Below are 20589 nucleotides of genomic sequence, written 5' to 3' on the forward strand. Positions count from 1 at the left end.
GTAGGATCAGGCTACAGCTTAGTAGGTCTGGAAGCTGGAGATCAAAAAGCAAATTCCATTTCCTGGGCCATCAGAATAAAGGTTTGATTCTGATTTCACTTACACCAGTGCAAATGAGAACCACTTTCCCTGATGTCAATGGAGCTAACCAGGTGTAAATGAGATTAGAATCTGGCTTTATTCATATAGGCTGGGAAGACAGAATTTAGGGCATGATCCATCTATTGTGGAAGTCAATGATGGTCTTTCCATTTTTCAGAGTAGCAGCCGTGTTAATCTGGATTCGCAAAAAGAAAAGGAGTACTTGTGGCACCTTAGAGACTAACAAATTTATTAGAGCATAAGCTTTCGTGAGCTACAGCTCACTTCATCGGATGCATTTGGTGGAAAAAACAGAGGAGAGATTTATATACACACACAGAGAACATGAAACAATGGGTTTATCATACACACTGTAAGGAGAGTGATCACTTAAGATAAGCCATCACCAGCAGCAGGGGGGGGAAAGGAGGAAAACCTTTCATGGTGACAAGCAAGGTAGGCTAATTCCAGCAGTTAACAAGAATATCAGAGGAACAGTGGGGGATGGGGTGGGAGGGAGAAATACCATGGGGAAATAGTTTTACTTTGTGTAATGACTCATCCATTCCCAGTCTCTATTCAAGCCTAAGTTAATTGTATCCAGTTTGCAAATTAATTCCAATTCAGCACTCTCTCGTTGGAGTCTGTTTTTGAAGCTTTTTTGTTGAAGTATAGCCACTCTTAGGTCTGTGATCGAGTGACCAGAGAGATTGAAGTGTTCTCCAACTGGTTTTTGAATGTTATAATTCTTGACGTCTGATTTGTGTCCATTCATTCTTTTACATAGAGACTGTCCAGTTTGGCCAATGTACATGGCAGAGGGGCATTGCTGGCACATGATGGCATATATCACATTGGTAGATGCGCAGGTGAACGAGCCTCTGATAGTGTGGCTGATGTGATTAGGCCCTATGATGGTATCCCCTGAATAGATATGTGGACAGAGTTGGCAACGGGCTTTGTTGCAAGATAGGTTCCTGGGTTAGTGGTTCTGTTGTGTGGTGTGTGGTTGCTGGTGAGTATTTGCTTCAGATTGGGGGGCTGTCTGTAAGCAAGGACTGGTCTGTCTCCCAAGATCTGTGAGAGTGATGGCTCGTCCTTCAGGATAGGTTGTAGATCCTTGATGATGCGTTGGAGAGGTTTTAGTTGGGGGCTGAAGGTGATGGCTAGTGGCGTTCTGTTGTTTTCTTTGTTGGGCCTGTCCTGTAGTAGGTGACTTCTGGGTACTCTTCTGGCTCTGTCAATCTGTTTCTTCACTTCAGCAGGTGGGTATTGTAGTTGTAGGAATGCATGATAGAGATCTTGTAGGTGTTTGTCTCTGTCTGAGGGGTTGGAGCAAATGCGGTTATATCGTAGCGCTTGGCTGTAGACAATAGATCGAGTGGTATGATCTGGATGAAAGCTAGAGGCATGTAGGTAGGAATAGCGGTCAGTAGGTTTCTGATACAGGGTGGTGTTTATGTGACCATCGCTTATTAGCACCGTAGTGTCCAGGAAGTGGATCTCTTGTGTGGACTGGTCCAGGCTGAGGTTGATGGTGGGATGGAAATTGTTGAAATCATGGTGGAATTCCTCAAGAGCTTCTTTTCCATGGGTCCAGATGATGAAGATGTCATCAATGTAGCGCAAGTAGAGTAGGGGCTTAGGGGACGAGGGCTGAGGAAGCATTGTTCTAAGTCAGCCATAAAAATGTTGGCATACTGTGGGGCCATGCGGGTACCCATCGCAGTGCCGCTGATTTGAAGGTATACATTGTCACCAAATGTGAAATAGTTATGGGTCAGGACAAAGTCACAAAGTTCAGCCACCAGGTTAGCCGTGACAGTATCGGGGATACCAGCAGCCACACACCACACAACAGAACCACTAACCCAGGAACCTATCCTTGCAACAAAGCCCGTTGCCAACTCTGTCCACATATCTATTCAGGGGATACCATCATAGGGCCTAATCACATCAGCCACACTATCAGAGGCTCGTTCACCTGCGCATCTACCAATGTGATATATGCCATCATGTGCCAGCAATGCCCCTCTGCCATGTACATTGGCCAAACTGGACAGTCTCTACGTAAAAGAATGAATGGACACAAATCAGACGTCAAGAATTATAACATTCAAAAACCAGTTGGAGAACACTTCAATCTCTCTGGTCACTCGATCACAGACCTAAGAGTGGCTATACTTCAACAAAAAAGCTTCAAAAACAGACTCCAACGAGAGACTGCTGAATTGGAATTAATTTGCAAACTGGATACAATTAACTTAGGCTTGAATAGAGACTGGGAATGGATGAGTCATTACACAAAGTAAAACTATTTCCCCATGGTATTTCTCCCTCCCACCCCACCCCCCACTGTTCTTCTGATATTCTTGTTAACTGCTGGAATTAGCCTACCTTGCTTGTCACCATGAAAGGTTTTCCTCCTTTCCCCCCCTGCTGCTGGTGATGGCTTATCTTAAGTGATCACTCTCCTTACAGTGTGTATGATAAACCCATTGTTTCATGTTCTCTGTGTGTGTATATAAATCTCTCCTCTGTTTTTTCCACCAAATGCATCCGATGAAGTGAGCTGTAGCTCACGAAAGCTTATGCTCTAATAAATTTGTTAGTCTCTAAGGTGCCACAAGTACTCCTTTTCTTTTTGGTCTTTCCATTGACTTTGATAGGATTTAGTCTGAGCCCTTTGCCTGGTCCAAAGTCAGTTGAAGTTAATAGATTTTACTGTGGCGATAAATACATTAAAGATTGCGAGGTGCTTAAATGCTGTGGTAATGGTTTCCATATAAGTACCTGAAATAAATAGAATGTCTCAGTTACCTGAAACCAAGGCAAGCCTCTGAAACAGGCATTCAGTGTGCTCGCTTCTTTAGGCTGCTGACCATCAATTCATTGTTTTTTCTTTTCTGGCACTATTTTCTTCTTGACTTCCACTGCTTTAGATTGTTTCCTTCAGTGGGTGGATAATTTTTTGGCAGAAATATTTGCCTAATGCGCCTTTTAAATGGAGGCCACTCTAAATTACTTGGTTATTCACAGGTACTCATAAAACAATAAACAGGCTTCATGTCAATTGATAGCGATTCAAAATACCTATGGTAGACTTGCTGACTGTTATGACCTATACAGCAATCCATTTCAAGCAGACAAGCGTCTCGCTAAAGTGCCTATTGATTGTGCAATAGGCACTTTCGTTGGAGACTTGATGCATTAAAATATTTAATTAAAAAGAAAACTTGTGTCAGTTATTTCAACTCATTATGGTTAGATTATTTCAATGTATTTAACTGCATACAAAATTAGGCCTTGATCCTGCAAAGAGTTTTACATGTAAATTTGACTTCAATTATGCTACTCATAGTGCATAAAGTTAAGCACTGGCCTAAATCTGTCCAGAATCAGGACCTAAATGATCATGATAAGAAGGAAGCATAGTCTACAGTAGTGAAGTACATATCAGGGCTCCCAGAAAGCAATGGTTTATATCCATATTTAGGTAACTATGGAAGTCCTGGTTGTTCAGAGAGTCTGAGCACCCACAGCTTGGACGCAGAACAGTGCAGATCACAAAGCCCAGAAGGAAGCATATGAGAGCTGAAGACAAAGCATGTTTGGAGGAGGGGAGCTGGATATGGAACGAATATTTAGAGGAGACCAAGCAGATCCAGCATCGGACCATCTTTAGGAAACACTGCAAAACCTTCCTCTTCCAAAAATCCTTGCTGCCATAAGAATGGCATTTAAACACCCTTCTAATTCCCTTCAAATCCCAAACCCCTTAGCAACCAATCAAATAATATAAATCCAAAATATCCAACAAAAAGACAACAACAAAATAAGTACTACCTCTCCCCCCTCCCCCCACAGAGTTCTGACCCTGAAAAGGGAACAGTGCCAGAGACTCGATAAAGTTCACTAGGGCTTCACTATTGCTATTGGTTTTATGTGGAAGGCGGTCTGATACTACAATAATGGGCAGTAGTATTAAAGCCCTCAGATAGACAGCAGAAGGCAGTCAGCACCCATGAGAGCCAGGTTGCCTGTGTTTTAAATATTGATTTAGGTGTTTGAAACTGTTGGCCTTCACCTCTCTCTGTCTGTTTCTCCATCTATAAAATGAGTCTAATTATAATCACCTATTTCAAAGATGTGTTGTGAGGCTTAAGTAACTGTTTGTGAAAGTGCTTAAGAGATTCTCCTAAGAAAGGCAGTCCGTGCAAAGGGCTCTCCTTTTGTAATAACATAATCATTTCAAGGTTAGATATGTGATCAGTTGATGGCTTTTATCTTTTTGCCTAGGTATTCTGTTTATAAGGATCCGGCAGGATGGCTGGAAATTAATCCTACAAATGGAACCATTTTCACCACTGCTGTCCTGGATCGTGAATCACCCTATGTCCACAACAATGTCTATACAGCACTGTTTTTGGCAATAGACAGTGGTGAGTAATGGTTGCTGATAAGACTACTGGATTGATATTTTTCCCCTTGAAGTGGGGAGGAAGTTAGATTTCAAACTTAGAACGGCATAGGTTTGGGGGCAGGCTGGAGACATCTAATCCTACAGAGCCCTCACTGCTAATAGTAAACAATGCATGTGATGAATGTACTTGGGTAGTAATAAATCATCTTTATCAGAGTTAATTTCTTCATAATATTTGAGTTGTTATTAAGCCTAAGGCACCAATAACAAACTCATCCTGGATATGGTGAATTCTATCCTATTTAACACATAATGACAGTGACAATAAAAACATAATTAAAAACCCTTGTTAAAATGCAATATTTTTACATATTATGTGTATTAAAGTTTCTTCTGTCGAGTATAATCTAAATTAAAGTATGTTGCAAAAATTCACTACAAGTGACTTTTGTAGCACATAAAAATGTAGCGAAAATCCTGAACATTCCTGCAAATCTCCAGAGCTGAAGGCACAAAATAAAGAAAGGCTTTGTATGTAATATAACAGCTAATATGCTAACCCTTTCCCACAGCTGCAGCTGCTTTAGCCCTGGTGATGAATTGTAAAATGTTCTTTTTAGGAGGGTAATTTTACATTTTTTGCATCACATGACTTGGCTCAGGAAACTTTTGCTAGGTCTGACAAGAAAAAGGAATCATCTCCTTCAGTGCAAAAGGAAAAAAGAATCTTCTGCAGAAGCAATTTACTTGTATATTCATAACTGTGTTTCTTTCTTAGTGTAATTTCCATAAAAGAAATGTGGCACTAAACCTACTCCTTTACCTATGTTTGCTGGCTAATCATTTTTCAAAAATGTATCTTAATTATAATAGCATCAGAAAGGTACGGGGGTCCCCGGTATATGTCAGGGTTGCATTCTTGAAAAGGGCAATGGATACTGAAACAACGGATACTGGGGAATTTTTCCCCATAAGAAATAGTGGCCCACCCTGCCTCTTCCTGGCCCCCCTTCACCCTTGCCCCGCCTCTTCCCACCCAGTTCTGCACCTTCCTCCGAGCGCACCCCATCCCTGCTTCTTCCCCTCCCTCCCAGCACCTCTGGACACTGGGGGAAGCACCCGAAGAAGAGCCAGGCAAAAGATGAAGCGACGGATATGCGGATGGGGACCAACGTGAATCGGACATAGTCCCTACTGATGAGCAACGGATATATGAAACAACTGATTAGTGGGTATACCAGGGACCCCCTGTAACATTATGTTGAGCCAATAGGAAAACTGGGATCAAATTACTTAGGGTTTGATTTTCAGAAACCCCAACCACCTGCCTCCGTGGGTAGGGGAGCTTGTCGGGGCCAGCAGTGAAAGGGAACAGCCCTTCAACAAGGGAGGAAGACACTTGGTGAGAAACACCGGATAGCTCCTTTCCTCTCCCCTAGGAGTCTCTTTCACTGGTTGGTCAATTGGAGGGGAGGGTACTGATTGGCCAGCATTCCTCAGTTCCCAGGATCTAACCTGGAGTGGGGGTGATATGGTAAGAACCCTGTAACCTCTGAACTGGAACCAATTAAATGATTGGTATAGGACAGTATGGATGATGGGCGGGTAGTGCCCCTCCCCTCTATTTAAATTTAATAACAGTTGCAGCCTGCTTCTTAAAAATCCACCCACGTGTCTGTCCTCATTAAAAATCCTGCCACTGTGTCTGCATCAAGGGCAAAGCTGTAGACACTCAAGAGGCAGGAAGCAGAGGCTTAGAATTGTATGCAGGATCAGGGGGAAATTGTCTCACCAATTATCAGAGAGAGAGAGAGATGAGGGAGCAAAACATCTGAATATATGCAGGTGCAGATACCAGCCAATGCGGGCACAGTCACAGTGATTATTTTCTCCTAGTCTACAAGTATGTAGGTTCTCATGTCGCAGTATCTGAGCATCATGGCTGTGTGCAAAAGGAATTGTACAGACCACTGCACAGTTGTTGTTTTTGTAGTTAACTTCATCAGTAACATCTTTCAAACGTGTGCAGGTAATAAGATATGCTAGAAGGCAGTTGGAAATGGGGGCCTCAGTACAGAGCGAGGTCACCCAGCTATGAAGCACCAGAATACCTCGATGACAACATGCATCCTGACCGGAGAATCTCAGCTTACTTCTGCCAGGGTTCTTTTCCAGATATTGGGCAGAATGGATGGACAAGAAGAGGGAAAGGCACCTGTGCACTTCTCAGAAAAAAAAGGGGGAGCAGGTTTCACAAAGGACTGGTACAAGGAACTCTCTGTGTTCTTGGGGAGCCATATTCAAAGGCAGCACGTCATTAAGGAAGTCTGTTATGTCTATCTGAAGTAGTTCTAAGGTACTGTTAACATGGTAGTCAATCGACTTTGACATTATTGGACACCTCCAAGCAAAGTCACTGGGAGCCACATGTGCTTTCAGCAGTCTCATGCTAATGTATGAATAATCACTTATAAGAATTGTATATCTTCACAATATGTAGCCTACCTGAACTGTTCATGAAAATGGCAATATCCTAAGTAATGAGGGAACTGGTAGTTCTGAATTAGCATAGTGGTGGTTTCAAAACTTTATAAGTGTACTCTCTATGCCGTTATCTAAACCATTGATGAAGATATTGAACAGAACCAACCCAGAACTGATCCCTGCAGGACCCCACTTGATATGCTGGAGGTTTCCTTGAGGTTTGTGCAGAACCATAAAGTTGTTCTGGATATCATGCAGAATGAACCAGAATTCCAGGAAGCCCTGTTCTACTAACAAAAGCCTATAGTACCTTAGCTTCACTCTTGAGCTGATCAGCTCCAAAGAAGGCTATTGTAATATGCATGTGTCTCTTAAGAGTTGCATGATAGTGTCTACATAACTACTTACTTTTCTATTCTTAGGTATCTTCATAAACATGCCAGCAAGTGTATCATAGAGAGAATGGCTAATTTAGAATGTTCACCACCTGTATGAAAATACAGTTAAGCGGATGATATTTTGATTGATATCATTAATATCAGGCTCAACCCTTGCCTGAGAAATGCTGGCCCCTTTGCCTTCAGGAGTGCATTATTGATGTTATTGGGAAGTCCTGCAATGTATCTGCTGACTTCATTGTACAACAATATGTACCAGACTCATAACTTGATTGTTTCCATTTTAACCAGAGCAAGTGTTGTCCCACCATTTATGTGCAGTCAAAGGGGTATAGTGTTAATCCAGGGTCTGTAAAGGCTTGATCCAATGGCCAGTGAAGCCAGTTGGAGTCTTTCCACTGATTTCAGTAGGCACTGCATTGGGTCATCGGTCTTTTCTGGGGCGCTGATATGTCCACGCTGCCAGTGAGGCACATCTACTCCCCTCTTTCCCCTACTGATGGGTCACCAAAAAGTGCTAACCATCCAGCCATGCTGGATTCTGCTCAATTTTTCTAGCCAATTAACTCTAATGCCCAATTTGAAAAGGTTTATTACATTTCCTACAAGCTAAATAATATATGTAGCTTGGTAGTAGAATAATCTAAAATGAATATAAAATTTTTCCAGGACTTTAAAAGAAGGTTAAATTAAAATATGCTGCATATGTTCTTTTTGAGAGCTGCAGTGTCCATAAACTCCAAAGGGAAAGGTCATTTTTTTCAGTTTACTGAATATATTCTAGTTTAAATTGGTGAATAAGGTTAGAATGATGTGTGATAGTGGCTATTCTTGGAAGATTTAAAGAGGACCAAACAGATTGGGTGGTAAATTGAAAACATAGTGTTATTTCAGCCAGCTCAAATTATGCATGTGGCCAAGAGTCTTGGAGCAAGGAGAGGCAAAAGATACTCAACCACAGAGTCTTTTATTCAAAGGCTGTGTTCTGGCACATGCTGTAGGTTTTTTCTCCAGCCATTGTATGTGGCCACTAGCCAGGAAAAGAGAGCAGATATTTATTTGATCTTCTTCCTTAATGTGGATTTCAGCCTGGCCAATGCAAACATATTCTCAATCTATTAATAACACATCATAGGGTTCTTTATTCTGTGATTGATATGGCCAAAAAGTAGCATCTGTTTAATTCTGACTTTGACTAGGTATTGGGTGGAACTTGAACTATCTTCTCACCTCCAAGTCAAGTTTGATCCATATCAACTTGTGGAAGCTTGAACTGCTGCAGACTTTGCCTTTCATGGATTTAGAAAACTCTCAGTCAAGCCCCTGTGACCAATATTAAGAGCCTGATCCTGCTCCCATTAAAGTCAGTGGACTGACTTTCATTGACTTCAACATCTGGCCTTAAACTCATAAAAATAAGACTGAGATATTGAATACATGCCTTGGGAAGGCACCTATAGATTTTTCCTCTGATTTTTAATAGTGTTGGAGTTTAATAAACCTAGGTTACAGCTATCCACTCTCTAGGAAGTTGTTTTTTTTCCTTATTCAAAACTAATGATTAATTAAGGCATTCAATTAGAATGCAGTCATAGTGCTTCGACTCCAAAATTGGAGTCCTCAAGCCTGTCCTTTATATGCTGTATGTCAGAGTTAGTCATACAATAAAGGGTTGAGAAGCCTAAATGTTCCCATTGCTAGCCACAGTGCCTGGGATATATTTAGCTACAGAATGTGTTGCAGTTATTCCAGCATGTTCTTTCACTATCTGTTGTATAAATTATGGGTAAGAAGGTGGGGTGAAATGGAAATCAAATTCACAATGACAGGAATCAAATTCACAGAGACAGATTTGTTTAGTTTTGCCCCTCTTAGCAGTGCCCACTGAAGTCAATAGAAAATCTCTCACTGAATCCAGTGGTCACTAGATTGAGGTCATTTGACAATGCTAATGATGAGTATAAGGGCACTTTTCCCAAACTGTAAAACAGAGTGTGTCGCAAGCTGGGAATATAACTCAGGAATTTCTCATTGGCAGTTCTGTGCATAAACTGGTCAGCCACATCTTCATCTGCATCACTTCTCTTCAGCCCACCACAAAGATGCTCTTAACAACAGGATGTTAGTAGATGGAGCTGTGGCTGCCATTCTCACTGCAGGAAAAAAATAATTAATAGTTATGTCAGATATCTTGATGATATTCTTTTTCAACATTATAACTGTATCTGAAGGGGAAATTTGGTTAAGTGTGAAATGATTTCTTGCAGTTGTAAACAGCCCTTCTGATCTCTTCCAGGACTTATTGAAACAACATAGATAATAATGAATTTGATCGTCATAGTATTTAATTTTATAGATTAAAAAAATATGACCTTTTATGTGGAAGAAATTTCACTTTTTGGAATGAACATCCTAATTTTCTTTGTATTCCTTTGATATTTGTAAAGGTCAAGACCATGTCTTTAGAGTCTGAGACCTCTTTATTAAGGGCTTGTGTGGACATAGAGACTCTGGTCTATTAAAGGAGAAATTAAATGCTGGTGGAAAAGACCATGGAGCAGAGTTAACATAAGTGGAGTGAACTGTGTTTAATCTGAGAGCAGGCTGATAATGGGAAATATACAGATTTAGGTAAACCTAGAAAACATCTTAGGCTTCTTCCTGATGCCCCCTTATTGAAATAAATGCTGCGGTAATCACTCAAAACACTGCTGTGTCCTTATTGTAAAATGTGGTAGTTTGCATCATGACATAGGATGCTATACTGTTATTTATTTATTTATTTGTGTAAGGGCAAGAAGCCTATTGGGTTTGCAAAACTGGGCTGGAACAAACTTTCAAGAAAATGTTAGTATTTCTTGTTTGAATATGTTGCAGTATCCTTCAATAATCATCCCAAAAACATTATTATTAACTGGAGTATTCTGGGTGATTACCAGAAAATAGAGCAGCTGGCTGTTTTAGCTCAGGCTGAAAACTCTAAGAACAATCTTTCTCATTGGATTTTGAAATTTCCATTCCCAGCCCAGAAAATAAGCAGGATGTTATCAGTGTGATTGTGGAATGACAAAGTTCTGTTACTTTGTGCTATGAATTCTCAAGTATGGTGATTTTTGTTGTCTTTTTTAAAAATATGGCTTCTAGTTACCATGTGTCAGTATAATATCATGTGGAATATCCCTTTTGTTACTCAGGATGTAGGTGCTATGATGAGGCTCACAAAACTCAGATAGTCATCACTTCTGATTTGGAGTTGATTCTGTAATAAGCTCCAGCCCCTTGGCATTACTCATGAGGTGCTATTCAGGAGAAGCAAAGGGGCTGAACACTGCCCACAAATCTTCAGTAAAGGATTCCCCCATTGGAGAGAAAATCTCTGTTGGTGCAAGTGTACCAGTTCCTGTCCCTTCTCTGCTCATGGTAGGAGGAGTATTGGGGGTGGGCTACGTTAAACTGATACTTAACTAGCATAGGATTTGCAGCAACGAAACAAGGTGGAGTGCTCTGTTTTTATGCAAATATCTGTAAGCAATGGTAAAGGGGAAAGAACATGTAGGACTATGTAGAACTGTCTCTAAATCCAATGTGATTTCAGTATTTACACTGTGACAAATTACGCATGTAATGAGTATGGGGAATAAACATGAAGAACTCGGACTATAAGTACATAAGCTAAATTATGATTTAATTGGCATCACAGAGACTTGATGGGATAAGTCTTGTGACTGGAATATTGGTATAGACATGTGCAGCTTGTTCAGGAAGACGAGGCAGGCTAAAAATTGAGTTGTTGCATTAGACATCAAGAATTTATCCACTTGTTCTGAGGTCCAGGAAGTGCTGAAGAGGCAAACCAGTTGAAAGTCCCTGGGTAAAAATAAAAGGGGTAAAAAACCAGGAGTGATGTCTAGAACATGAAATCAGGAAGAGGAGGTGGATGAGGCATTTCTAGAACAAATAACAGAAATATCCAAAACAAAAGAAATAGAAGTAACAAGAAGCTTTAACTAGACATCTATTGGAAAAATAATATGGGAAAACATAAAATATCCACTAAGTTCTTGGAATTGTTGGGGACAACTGTTCATTTCAGAAGGTGAAGGAAGTAACCAGGGCAGTCATTTTAGACTTGATTCTGACCAAGATAGAGGAATTGGTAGCAAATCAGAAGGTGGAAGGCAATTTGGGTGAAAGTGACCATGAAATGATAGATTTCATGATTCTAAGGAAAAGAAGGCATAAAAGCACCAGAAATTTGGAAAATGTACTTCAAAAAATGCACACTTCAACAAACTCGGAGGACTGGTAGAGGTAAGGTCTGATAGAAAGAACATCTAAGGAAAAAGGGAGTTCAGGAAAGTTGACTGTTTCTCAAGGCCACAATGTTAAAGGCACAATTGCAAACTGTCCCGATGTGAAGGCAAGACAGGAAGAATAGTAAGTGGCCAATATGGCTGCATCAGGAGCTTTTTAATGGCCTCCAAATCAAAAAGGAACCCTACAAAAAGTGGACGTGTGGATGAACTATGAAGGAGGAGCACAAAAGAGGAGCACAAGCATGTTGGGACAAAACCAGAAAGGGTAAGGCACAAAGTGAGTTACATCTAGCCAGAGATATAAAGGGCAATAATTAGTGGTTCTAGAAATACATTAGGAGACAAGAAAGACAAAGAAAATGTGGGTCCTCTAATTAGTGGGGAAGGAGAGCTAATAACTGATGACATCAAGATGGCTGAGGTTTAATGCCTATTTCCTTCAGTCTTCACTAAAAAGGTTAATGGTGACCAAATATTCAACACAATTTAATATTAACAAAGAAATACAAGACACAATGGGGAAAGAACAGGTTAAAGGATATTTAGATAATGTAGAAGTATTCAAGTTGGAAGGGCCTGATAAAATTCATCCTTGGGTACTTAAGGAATTAGTTGAAACAATCGCAGAACTATTAGCAATTATCTTTGAGAACTCTGGAGGATTGATGAGGTCCCAGAAGACAGGAGAAGGGCAAACATAGTATCTATCTTTAAAAAGGGGAACAAAGAGGACCCAGGGAATTATAGCAGGGAATTATTTGATACCTGGGAAGATACTGGAACAAATTATTGAACAATCAATTTGTAGAGGATAATATAAGGAATAGCCTGCAACAATTTATCAAAAATAAATCATTCCAAGTGTACCTAATTTTCTTCTTTGACAGGATTACTGGCCATAGATAGGGGGATGCAATAAACAAAACATTTCTTGATTTTATTAAGACTTTTGATGCAGTCCCACCGTGACATTCTCATGAGAAAATTAGGGAAATGTGGTCTACATGAAACTGCTGTAAGGTGCACAGCTGGTTGAAAGACCATATTCAAAGAGTTATTATCAATAGTTCACTGTCATACTGAGAGGGTGAGTCTAGTGGGGTCCCGCAGAGGTCAGGCTTGGGTCCAGTACTATTCAATATTTTCATTAATGACTTGGATAATGGAGTGGAGAATATTCTTGGATGGATTGAAAGCACTTTGGAGGACAGGATTAGAATTCAAAATGACCTTAACAAATTGGAGAATTGATCTAAAATCAACAAGATGAAATTCAAAACAACTAAGTGCAAGGTACTATGTATGCTTAGGAAGGAAAAATCAAATGCACAGCTACAAAGCAGTGAATAAATGGCGAGGTGGTAGTACTGCTGAAAGAGTTCTAGAGGCTCTAGTGGATTGCAAATTGAATATGAGTCAATAATGTGATGCAGTTGTGAAACTGGCTAATATAATTCTGGGGTGTATTAACAAGAGTGTCATATGTAAATCACATGAGGTAATTGTCCCATTTGAATTGACACTGATGAGGCATCAGCTGGAACACTGGGTCCGATTCTGGGCACCACACTTTAGGCAAGATATGGACAAATTTGGGAGAGTCCAGAGGAAAGCAACAAAAATGATGAATGGTTTAGATACCCTGACCTGTGAGGAAAGGTTAAAAAAGCTGGGCATGTGTTCTCTTGAGAAAAGAAAACTGAGGGTGGACCTGAGAACAGTCTTCAGATCTGTGAAGGGCTCTTATAAAGCAGACGGTGATCAATTGTTCTCTGTGTCCACTGAAAGTAGGATAAGAAGTAATCTGCAGCAAGGGAGATTTAAGTTAGATATTAGGAAAAGCTTCTTAATTATAAGGATAGTTAAACTCTGGAATAGGCTTCCAAGGGAGGTTGTGAAATTTCCATCGATGGAGGTTTTTAAGAACAGGTTGGACAAACACCTGTCAGAGATGATCTAAGTCCTGCCTCAGTGCTTGGGATTGAAGTTGATGATCTTTTGACATCCCTTCCAGCCCTACATTTCTATGATTCTATGTATATACAGGTCAGCTGAATGGCACAGTTTCAATTTCTCCATGGAACATTCCAAACTAAAATCAATAAGAAATGATGAAGAAGGTTTTAATTACAACCTTTTCAGTGTTTACAGTGGCCAGATTGAATGAACCCCAAAATACATGCAGATGGCCAATATTCCCATTCATTAAAAAGAAAAATGATTATTCAGTATTGTGTCTGATGATGAACAGAAACAGACAGCAACCAGAAGAGAGGAAAAACTGGAGTAACAAAGGGATGCATAACAATTTGCAATTAAAATTTCTCTTTACATGTATCTTAATCTGTCTTCTTGCTTCATGATGTATATAATTAAATTACCATCAATTGATTCCACCTAAAACATGCTATTTTGGAAGAAATAAGACTATTAGTTGCTATGGCAACCCAATTAAGCCAGTTTTACACCTCTTATCTTAATTGCTATATTAACTGAGAAGAGAAAATAAATTGAATACTTGTCCTTTTCTTGCCATTTTAAATTTCAATAAAATATAAATTGCACACAAAATATTGTTTAAATTTGTCACCATGAACTGGTGATTAGAAAAAGAAATTAAATTGCTGAAAACAATATTTAAGACGGATGCATATGTCAATAGCAACTTGATATGCTGACAGAACTTTGCTCTTCTGAAATATAATTACTCAAAAATATGATTTGCATAGAATATTGGAATGAATAAAGGATTATAACTTTTATGGGCTGTTTATTTCCATACATCATGAAAGAAGATATCTGTGTACCAGAGAAATGTAACAAAAAAACAAAAAATTAATTCTTGTTCATTGAGACCTTGGGAGCTATTCTTTGCAAAATGACAGAGGATTGCATTTATGGGCCAGATTTTCCAATGTGGCCAGATTTGATACCTTTATTTGTGAAGAGTTGCTTCTCAGAAGGTCCTCTTGGCTTCAGTGGGTTATTTGTAGATATGAGCCCACATATGGCAATAACAGAATTTGCCCGTGAACTGGATTCGTGCCTGCAGAACAGGTAGGTCAGTGCCAAACCACCTGACCTGCACACATTTCCTGTTTAGAGAAACAGCTTGCAGAGAATCTCTTGTTCGTATCATGCAGGGTTTCATCGAATATTGATGAGAGAGGCAGGTAAAGAATTTTGCAAGAGGAAAGTTAGAATGTTTGCCATAAACTTTCAAAGTCATTTAGTCCTACAGCAGGTTTCCAAATGTTATTTTCAAAAACAGAATTTGCAGTATCCTATTTTCAGAGAAAATGTGCTACTTAGCCCATCCAAAGGTTACACTGTGTGACTGTGTGGCTCACACCGAACACTTCTGGGACTTTTGAAGTGTTCCTTTCATTCTTCTCTTCTCTTCCCTTCTTGAAAATATTAAGTGCAACAAGAGGAATATATTAAAGCAATCCACGGAGCTTATATTGTGGAGCTTGTAAGCCCTTCCAAAACCCTCCCTTTCAGGCAATGCTGAAGCTAAGAATACACAAGTGAGTTGGTGAAAAGTCCAAGTCAAATCCTAAAGTCAAAGAGCCCAACTCAGGCTTATCTTGTACTCTTGGGGTATGTCTATACTGTCCGCCGGATCGGCAGGCAGCAATAGATCCAGCGGGGGTCGATTTATTGTGTCTAGTCAATTTATCGCATCTAATCGACCGCCGAGTGCTCTCCCGTCGACTCCGGTACTCCACCGGAGCGAGAGGAGCAGGTGGAGTTGACGGGAGCGTCAGCAGTCGACTCACCATAGTGAAGACACTGTGCTGAGTAGATCTAAGTACGTAGACTTCAGCTATGTTATTCACATAGCTGAAGTTGCATAACTTAGATCGATCTTCCCCACCCTCCTAGGGGAGACCATGCCTGAGTTACTTGGGTGTAAATCCAAGTAACCCTACTGCCTTCAGTTACGCTGATATAACTGAGATAAGAATCTCATCCATAGATGTTTAAAGAGGTATACTTCAGCTTTTATTCATGACAGGGTGATGGAAAGTTAATTGTCCTGAGAATTATTGACTCCAAAATCACTACAGTTTTTACTGCTTACATGTGAAGAATGTTAATTCTTACTATTATAAGTGAACAAACACTGGGGGGTTTACAAAACTCTGGTTTTACATCAGTACAAGTGTTGACTTCAGTAGAATTATAGCAGCATTAAATTAGTGCAACAGAGTCCAGAATTTGGCCTTGTGTTGATAGTTTAAAGCAAACTGTGGGTGAAAAAGACTTTTTTAAGGAAGTGATAGAAATACTCTAATTTCTGAGAAAGAAATCATTGTTGGTGAAACTTAAATGAGGGGCTGAGTATTAAGCCTGTTGGCTTGAAAGAAAATCTGTGTTAGCTCTCACTGATTGCGATGGGAGGAGAGAATTTTGTCCTAAGAATTAAATGACTTTGTAATTTCTGCATGGTGGCACAAAAGGACATAGCTAATGGATTCACTTGATAGGCCTGTAAACATAATGCAATCAAAAGAAATAACTTCACAAGTCTTTTTACCATTTGTAACGTCAGTGTGATGTGAGACTCTTTCTGCTCTGTTGTTCCTGATTTGGTTCTGGCTTCAGGCAACACTATGGCTTAGAGACCTGTATAATAGTCAGATCCTCCAAAGTGGCTGAAGTTTCTTCTTTGGGAATGTCATAAACATACAATACTGGAGACTTGGATTGGGATGGGTTGGAGAAGATGGATTTCTGTTTGGCCCCTCTCAGTCCCAAGAGAGAACCCCCCCACACACAAAACAAAGAGCACAAACAAAACCTTTCCCCTTCCCAAGATTTGAAAGTATCTTCTTTCCCCATTGGTCCTGTTGGTCAGGTGCCAACCAGGCTATTTGAGTTTCTGAACCCCTTATAGGTAAGGAGGAATTCTAGGCTACCCTTAGCTGTATGTTTCTGACAGTGAATTTGATAAGCAGTTCCAGAGCACCAGGTCTGAGATGGGCTTGAAATATAATTCAGCAATAAAGTTCTCTTTTTTTCTAATTGTCACTGATAAGAAATTGTTTTTTGAAGGGACTTAGAAAAATGTACCTATAATGACAAAAATGTAGACTATAAAATGTATGTCTGTAATAATGAAAATTTGATATATTTGGTGCTTTAATGACACAAGTTTTTAAATTTAATCAAAAATATGCAGTCTCATTAATTAACTTGTCTCCCAGTCTTAACATTTTCTGATTTGTGTGTCTGGTATCTTCCTCGTTAAATTGGTTATGTCTTGATTTCTTTGTTCTTTGTTCCTCAGCTATCCCACTAAACAAATTATATTATTTACAGCTGCATCCAACTTTCAAAGCCTATGGTAACATGGTCAAATACCTTTTGCATTGTACCATTGTCTTCACTGCACAACTTGCTCCTCTCCTATGATATCAAGTATTGAAAAATATACATATTTCCCTTTTATTTAATTTTTTAAATCTTTCCACTTTTAATTCACAACACTATTGTCTAACATATAGACTCTCTGGGCCATATCCTGTATATCAATCCCACTGATGGTTACACCACCTGGGATCTGGCCCAATGCCCATACAGCATGACATAAAATGTATTTAGTTTCCTTCTTTCTATTTTTCCCCCATTGGTTTTCAGAAATACAAAAAATAATGTTTGTGTTTGATTCACTTTGTTAACTGAGCAAAGGTTCTTCTTTTGTCCAAACTGGTTTGGTTAGTTTAGTAAAGTGCTTTGAAATCCTCTAGTTAAAAACATTGTGTAAATGCCTAATTCCAAACAGGAAAAAATGCATTTAAATTGCATTCAAAGTGTGTTAAAAACTGTCAAAACTCAGTAAAATCAAAGTTAAGCTGACAATATCAAATTAGCAAAGAACACATTCTCAGCCATAACTTTGAATTTCCTGCTTTTTGTCTCATTTGGTTACACTGGAGCTGAGAAAATATTTGAATTTCCAAACCATGGGAAATTCTGAAATTTCAACATTTGTTTTCATCCCAAATTGGGACAAAAAATAAAATATTTTAATTTTTCTTGGAGTAAAAAGTTCTGAAAAAATTGATTCTGAAGTGTTTCATTTCAAGTCTGTACAAGATTAAGCTGCATTTTCCTATAGTGGTACATTGCCTCATGGGATTTGTAGTTCGGGTACCTGAGGCTCCCATTTGCCCATTTGGGCCAGGATCCCTGTCTGAGCTATATCTCCCACGATGCACTACAAACAAGTGACTCCCATGATGAACCAGACCACCTGGGCAAAGGGGAGACTGTTTCTCATGGGAGATGTAGTCCAGCCAGAGAGCCCAGCCTATAAGAAGAAAAGGAGTACTTGTGGCACCTTAGAGACTAACAAATTTATTAGAGCATAAGCTTTCGTGAGCTACAGCTCACTTCATCGGATGCATTTGATGCTGTAGCTCACGAAAGCTTATGCTCTAATAAATTTGTTAGTCTCTAAGGTGCCACAAGTACTCCTTTTCTTTTTGCGAATACAGACTAACATGGCTGCTACTCTGAAACCAGCCTATAAGAGATGCATATTGAACTTCACGCTTACTCCAACTTTGCCTTAAGTTTAAATTTCAAATTTGTTTATTTACAAAGCTCTGAGTATGCTTGTGAAAATTTGGCAGATCTGGAAACTCTTCTCTGCAGCTCTCAGCTGCCTTGGGCTTGTCCCGGGGCTTATCAAATGGTGGGGAAGAGATGTCTGGAAGAAAGAGAGTAAAGTATTATGAAGTATTTTCCTTTTGGTTGAAAATGCTCCATCAGTGAACCATTGGCTCAGGTTCATTGCTAAGAGCACGGCTGCCAATTCTGTGGTAGGCAGGGCTTCAGATGGCTACAGGCTTTTTGACCACCATGTTGTCCAGCCCTATTCTTATCAGGTCTAGACATCATGGAAATTAAAAAGTCAATAGGACTTTGCCTAAACCTGTTCTCCCACTGTTGCTACAAGTGGACCTCAACTAGTGCCAGCAATAGTGGAAAATTTTAATGGGAAAGTCTTCGTGCAATCGAGTCTTTATGGGTTCTGTCATACCTGCAGGGCTTGGTCCACCTCCAGCCATTGGTGCAGACACTTTCAGAGACCTAAAAACTACAGGCTTAGCACAGACACAGTAGTATGTTCCTTGGGGTTTCTTTTAGTCTGTGCTTGAAACAAACCCCAAAATTCAAAATGAACACGGACAATGTCACAAGTTTGAAGTTGAAACTATAAGAAACAGAATTTCACATGCTTATGTAACCCTCTGGTAATGGCAGCCATTATACTTAGTATATAGAACCATAAATCAGCCCTAGCTCTCATACAGACATCGGGGTCCAGATGCTCAAAGATGTCTAAATATCTTTGAGGGTCTGGGCTAGAGTTCCTTAGGGAATTAGGTACTTCATTCTCATTGACTTTAAGTGGGAGATGGGCTTCTAACTGTCTTAGGCACTTTTGAAAATCCCATATAGTGTGCTTATGTCCCAGACTTAGGCTTTGTTGTTGTTTTTTTAAGTGAATAAGTGTGAGGATAACAGAATCCAAATCCAAATCGGAGTCAAAATGGTTTTATTAATTTTTATGACATTTCAAACAAACATCTGCTCTTACTGATCTGAGCATAGCCCTGCCATGCTGGAAGCCCAGAGACAGCAGAACGCAAACAACAAGAAACTGAAACTGTCTTGCTGATTTCATGCCAAATGAACCCAAGTAAAATAAAGGCAGAAGTGTGAAAAAATACACTGGAATTTTAAAATCCTTTTGGTTTATTGATAGTAAAGGAATTTTATTTTATGATAAGATTTCTATTCTGTCAGTATCCCTTTAAATGATTCCATGAAAAGAATAGAATCTCATCCTGGGATAATGATCCCCTGCTGCTACATAAATACAGAAGCCAAACCAAAACATTTGTCTTCCAAGCAGGAGATGCTGATCATGTGACAATGGTGCATTACAATAACATCATTCCAATTAGAGAAAATTGTTTATGTAGATTTACTATTTTTGATGGATGTTAGCACAGTTGAATGACGGTTGCTGACAATATCGTTATTTATTCCCTGCTGCCATCACAATGGTTTTGTAAGCTGAGCTATTGTGTACTTCAGCCAATCAGAGACCAGGTTTTCCCTAAAATAACTTTTTTAAAAATACTCTGCATTCTTATTAATACATTGGTCAGCTATCCAGCAATCTGAAGATAGTGGCTGGGGGCGAATGTGTCATTTTATATATGACCTGATATTAAAAATGTCTTCCCATTCTATGTTCATGATTTTGTATCAGGCATACCTGATGTCGGGTAGGTATCCAACTACTTGACTGGCTTTAAAATTGGAAGCCAGATTCCAAATTCATGCCTACATGTTTAAAACCTAAACTCTTATTTGCTGAGTTTTAACTTAAAAGGTTTCTGTAGCTGAATATAACTTTTTTAAAATCAGCTTTAGACTAGAAGCACTAAAATGATACTGCATGGTATTAAGTTACAATACAGTAACAATATAGAGCAAAAAATAGATCCAAAAAACATATTCCCTGACTGTTCATTTTCAAATCACTTATTTTCTTTAAGAATACCTTTTTACACTATTTGCTTGTTGTAATAGCCCCTTTCATTGTAGGCTCTAGCTCTCAGGCAGGGGACCTAGTCATACATTATATTATCTATTCCTCAAGGTATGATACATAACTACCCAACCTATTCCATTTTCTGACTGATGCATCTCACAACAACAGCAGTAGCTATTGCTTCAGTGACAACTGCTGTCAGAATCTTCTAATGTAAACTAATGTTAGGATATGAAGACATTATTGGTTCTAATGTACATCATACACTTCCCATTGCTGCATGATCTGATATTCTCCTAAACCTTT

At 39.4% G+C, this 20589-nt stretch overlaps 1 protein-coding gene across 2 annotated transcripts in view; it reads left to right on the forward strand.

Annotated features, from left to right (window-relative positions):
* Nucleotides 1-20589, forward strand: part of CDH13 (cadherin 13) — a 781695-nt gene that overhangs the window by 728496 nt on the left and 32610 nt on the right. For both annotated transcript variants that reach the window (XM_038368674.2, XM_038368676.2), the window contains one exon: nucleotides 4381-4523. In XM_038368674.2, coding sequence (XP_038224602.1) covers nucleotides 4381-4523 — 143 coding nt within the window. The remainder of the gene's footprint in view (nucleotides 1-4380; nucleotides 4524-20589) is intronic.

Source organism: Dermochelys coriacea, chromosome 12 (genome assembly GCF_009764565.3).
Source record: "Dermochelys coriacea isolate rDerCor1 chromosome 12, rDerCor1.pri.v4, whole genome shotgun sequence".
Taxonomy (NCBI): Eukaryota; Metazoa; Chordata; order Testudines; family Dermochelyidae; genus Dermochelys; species Dermochelys coriacea.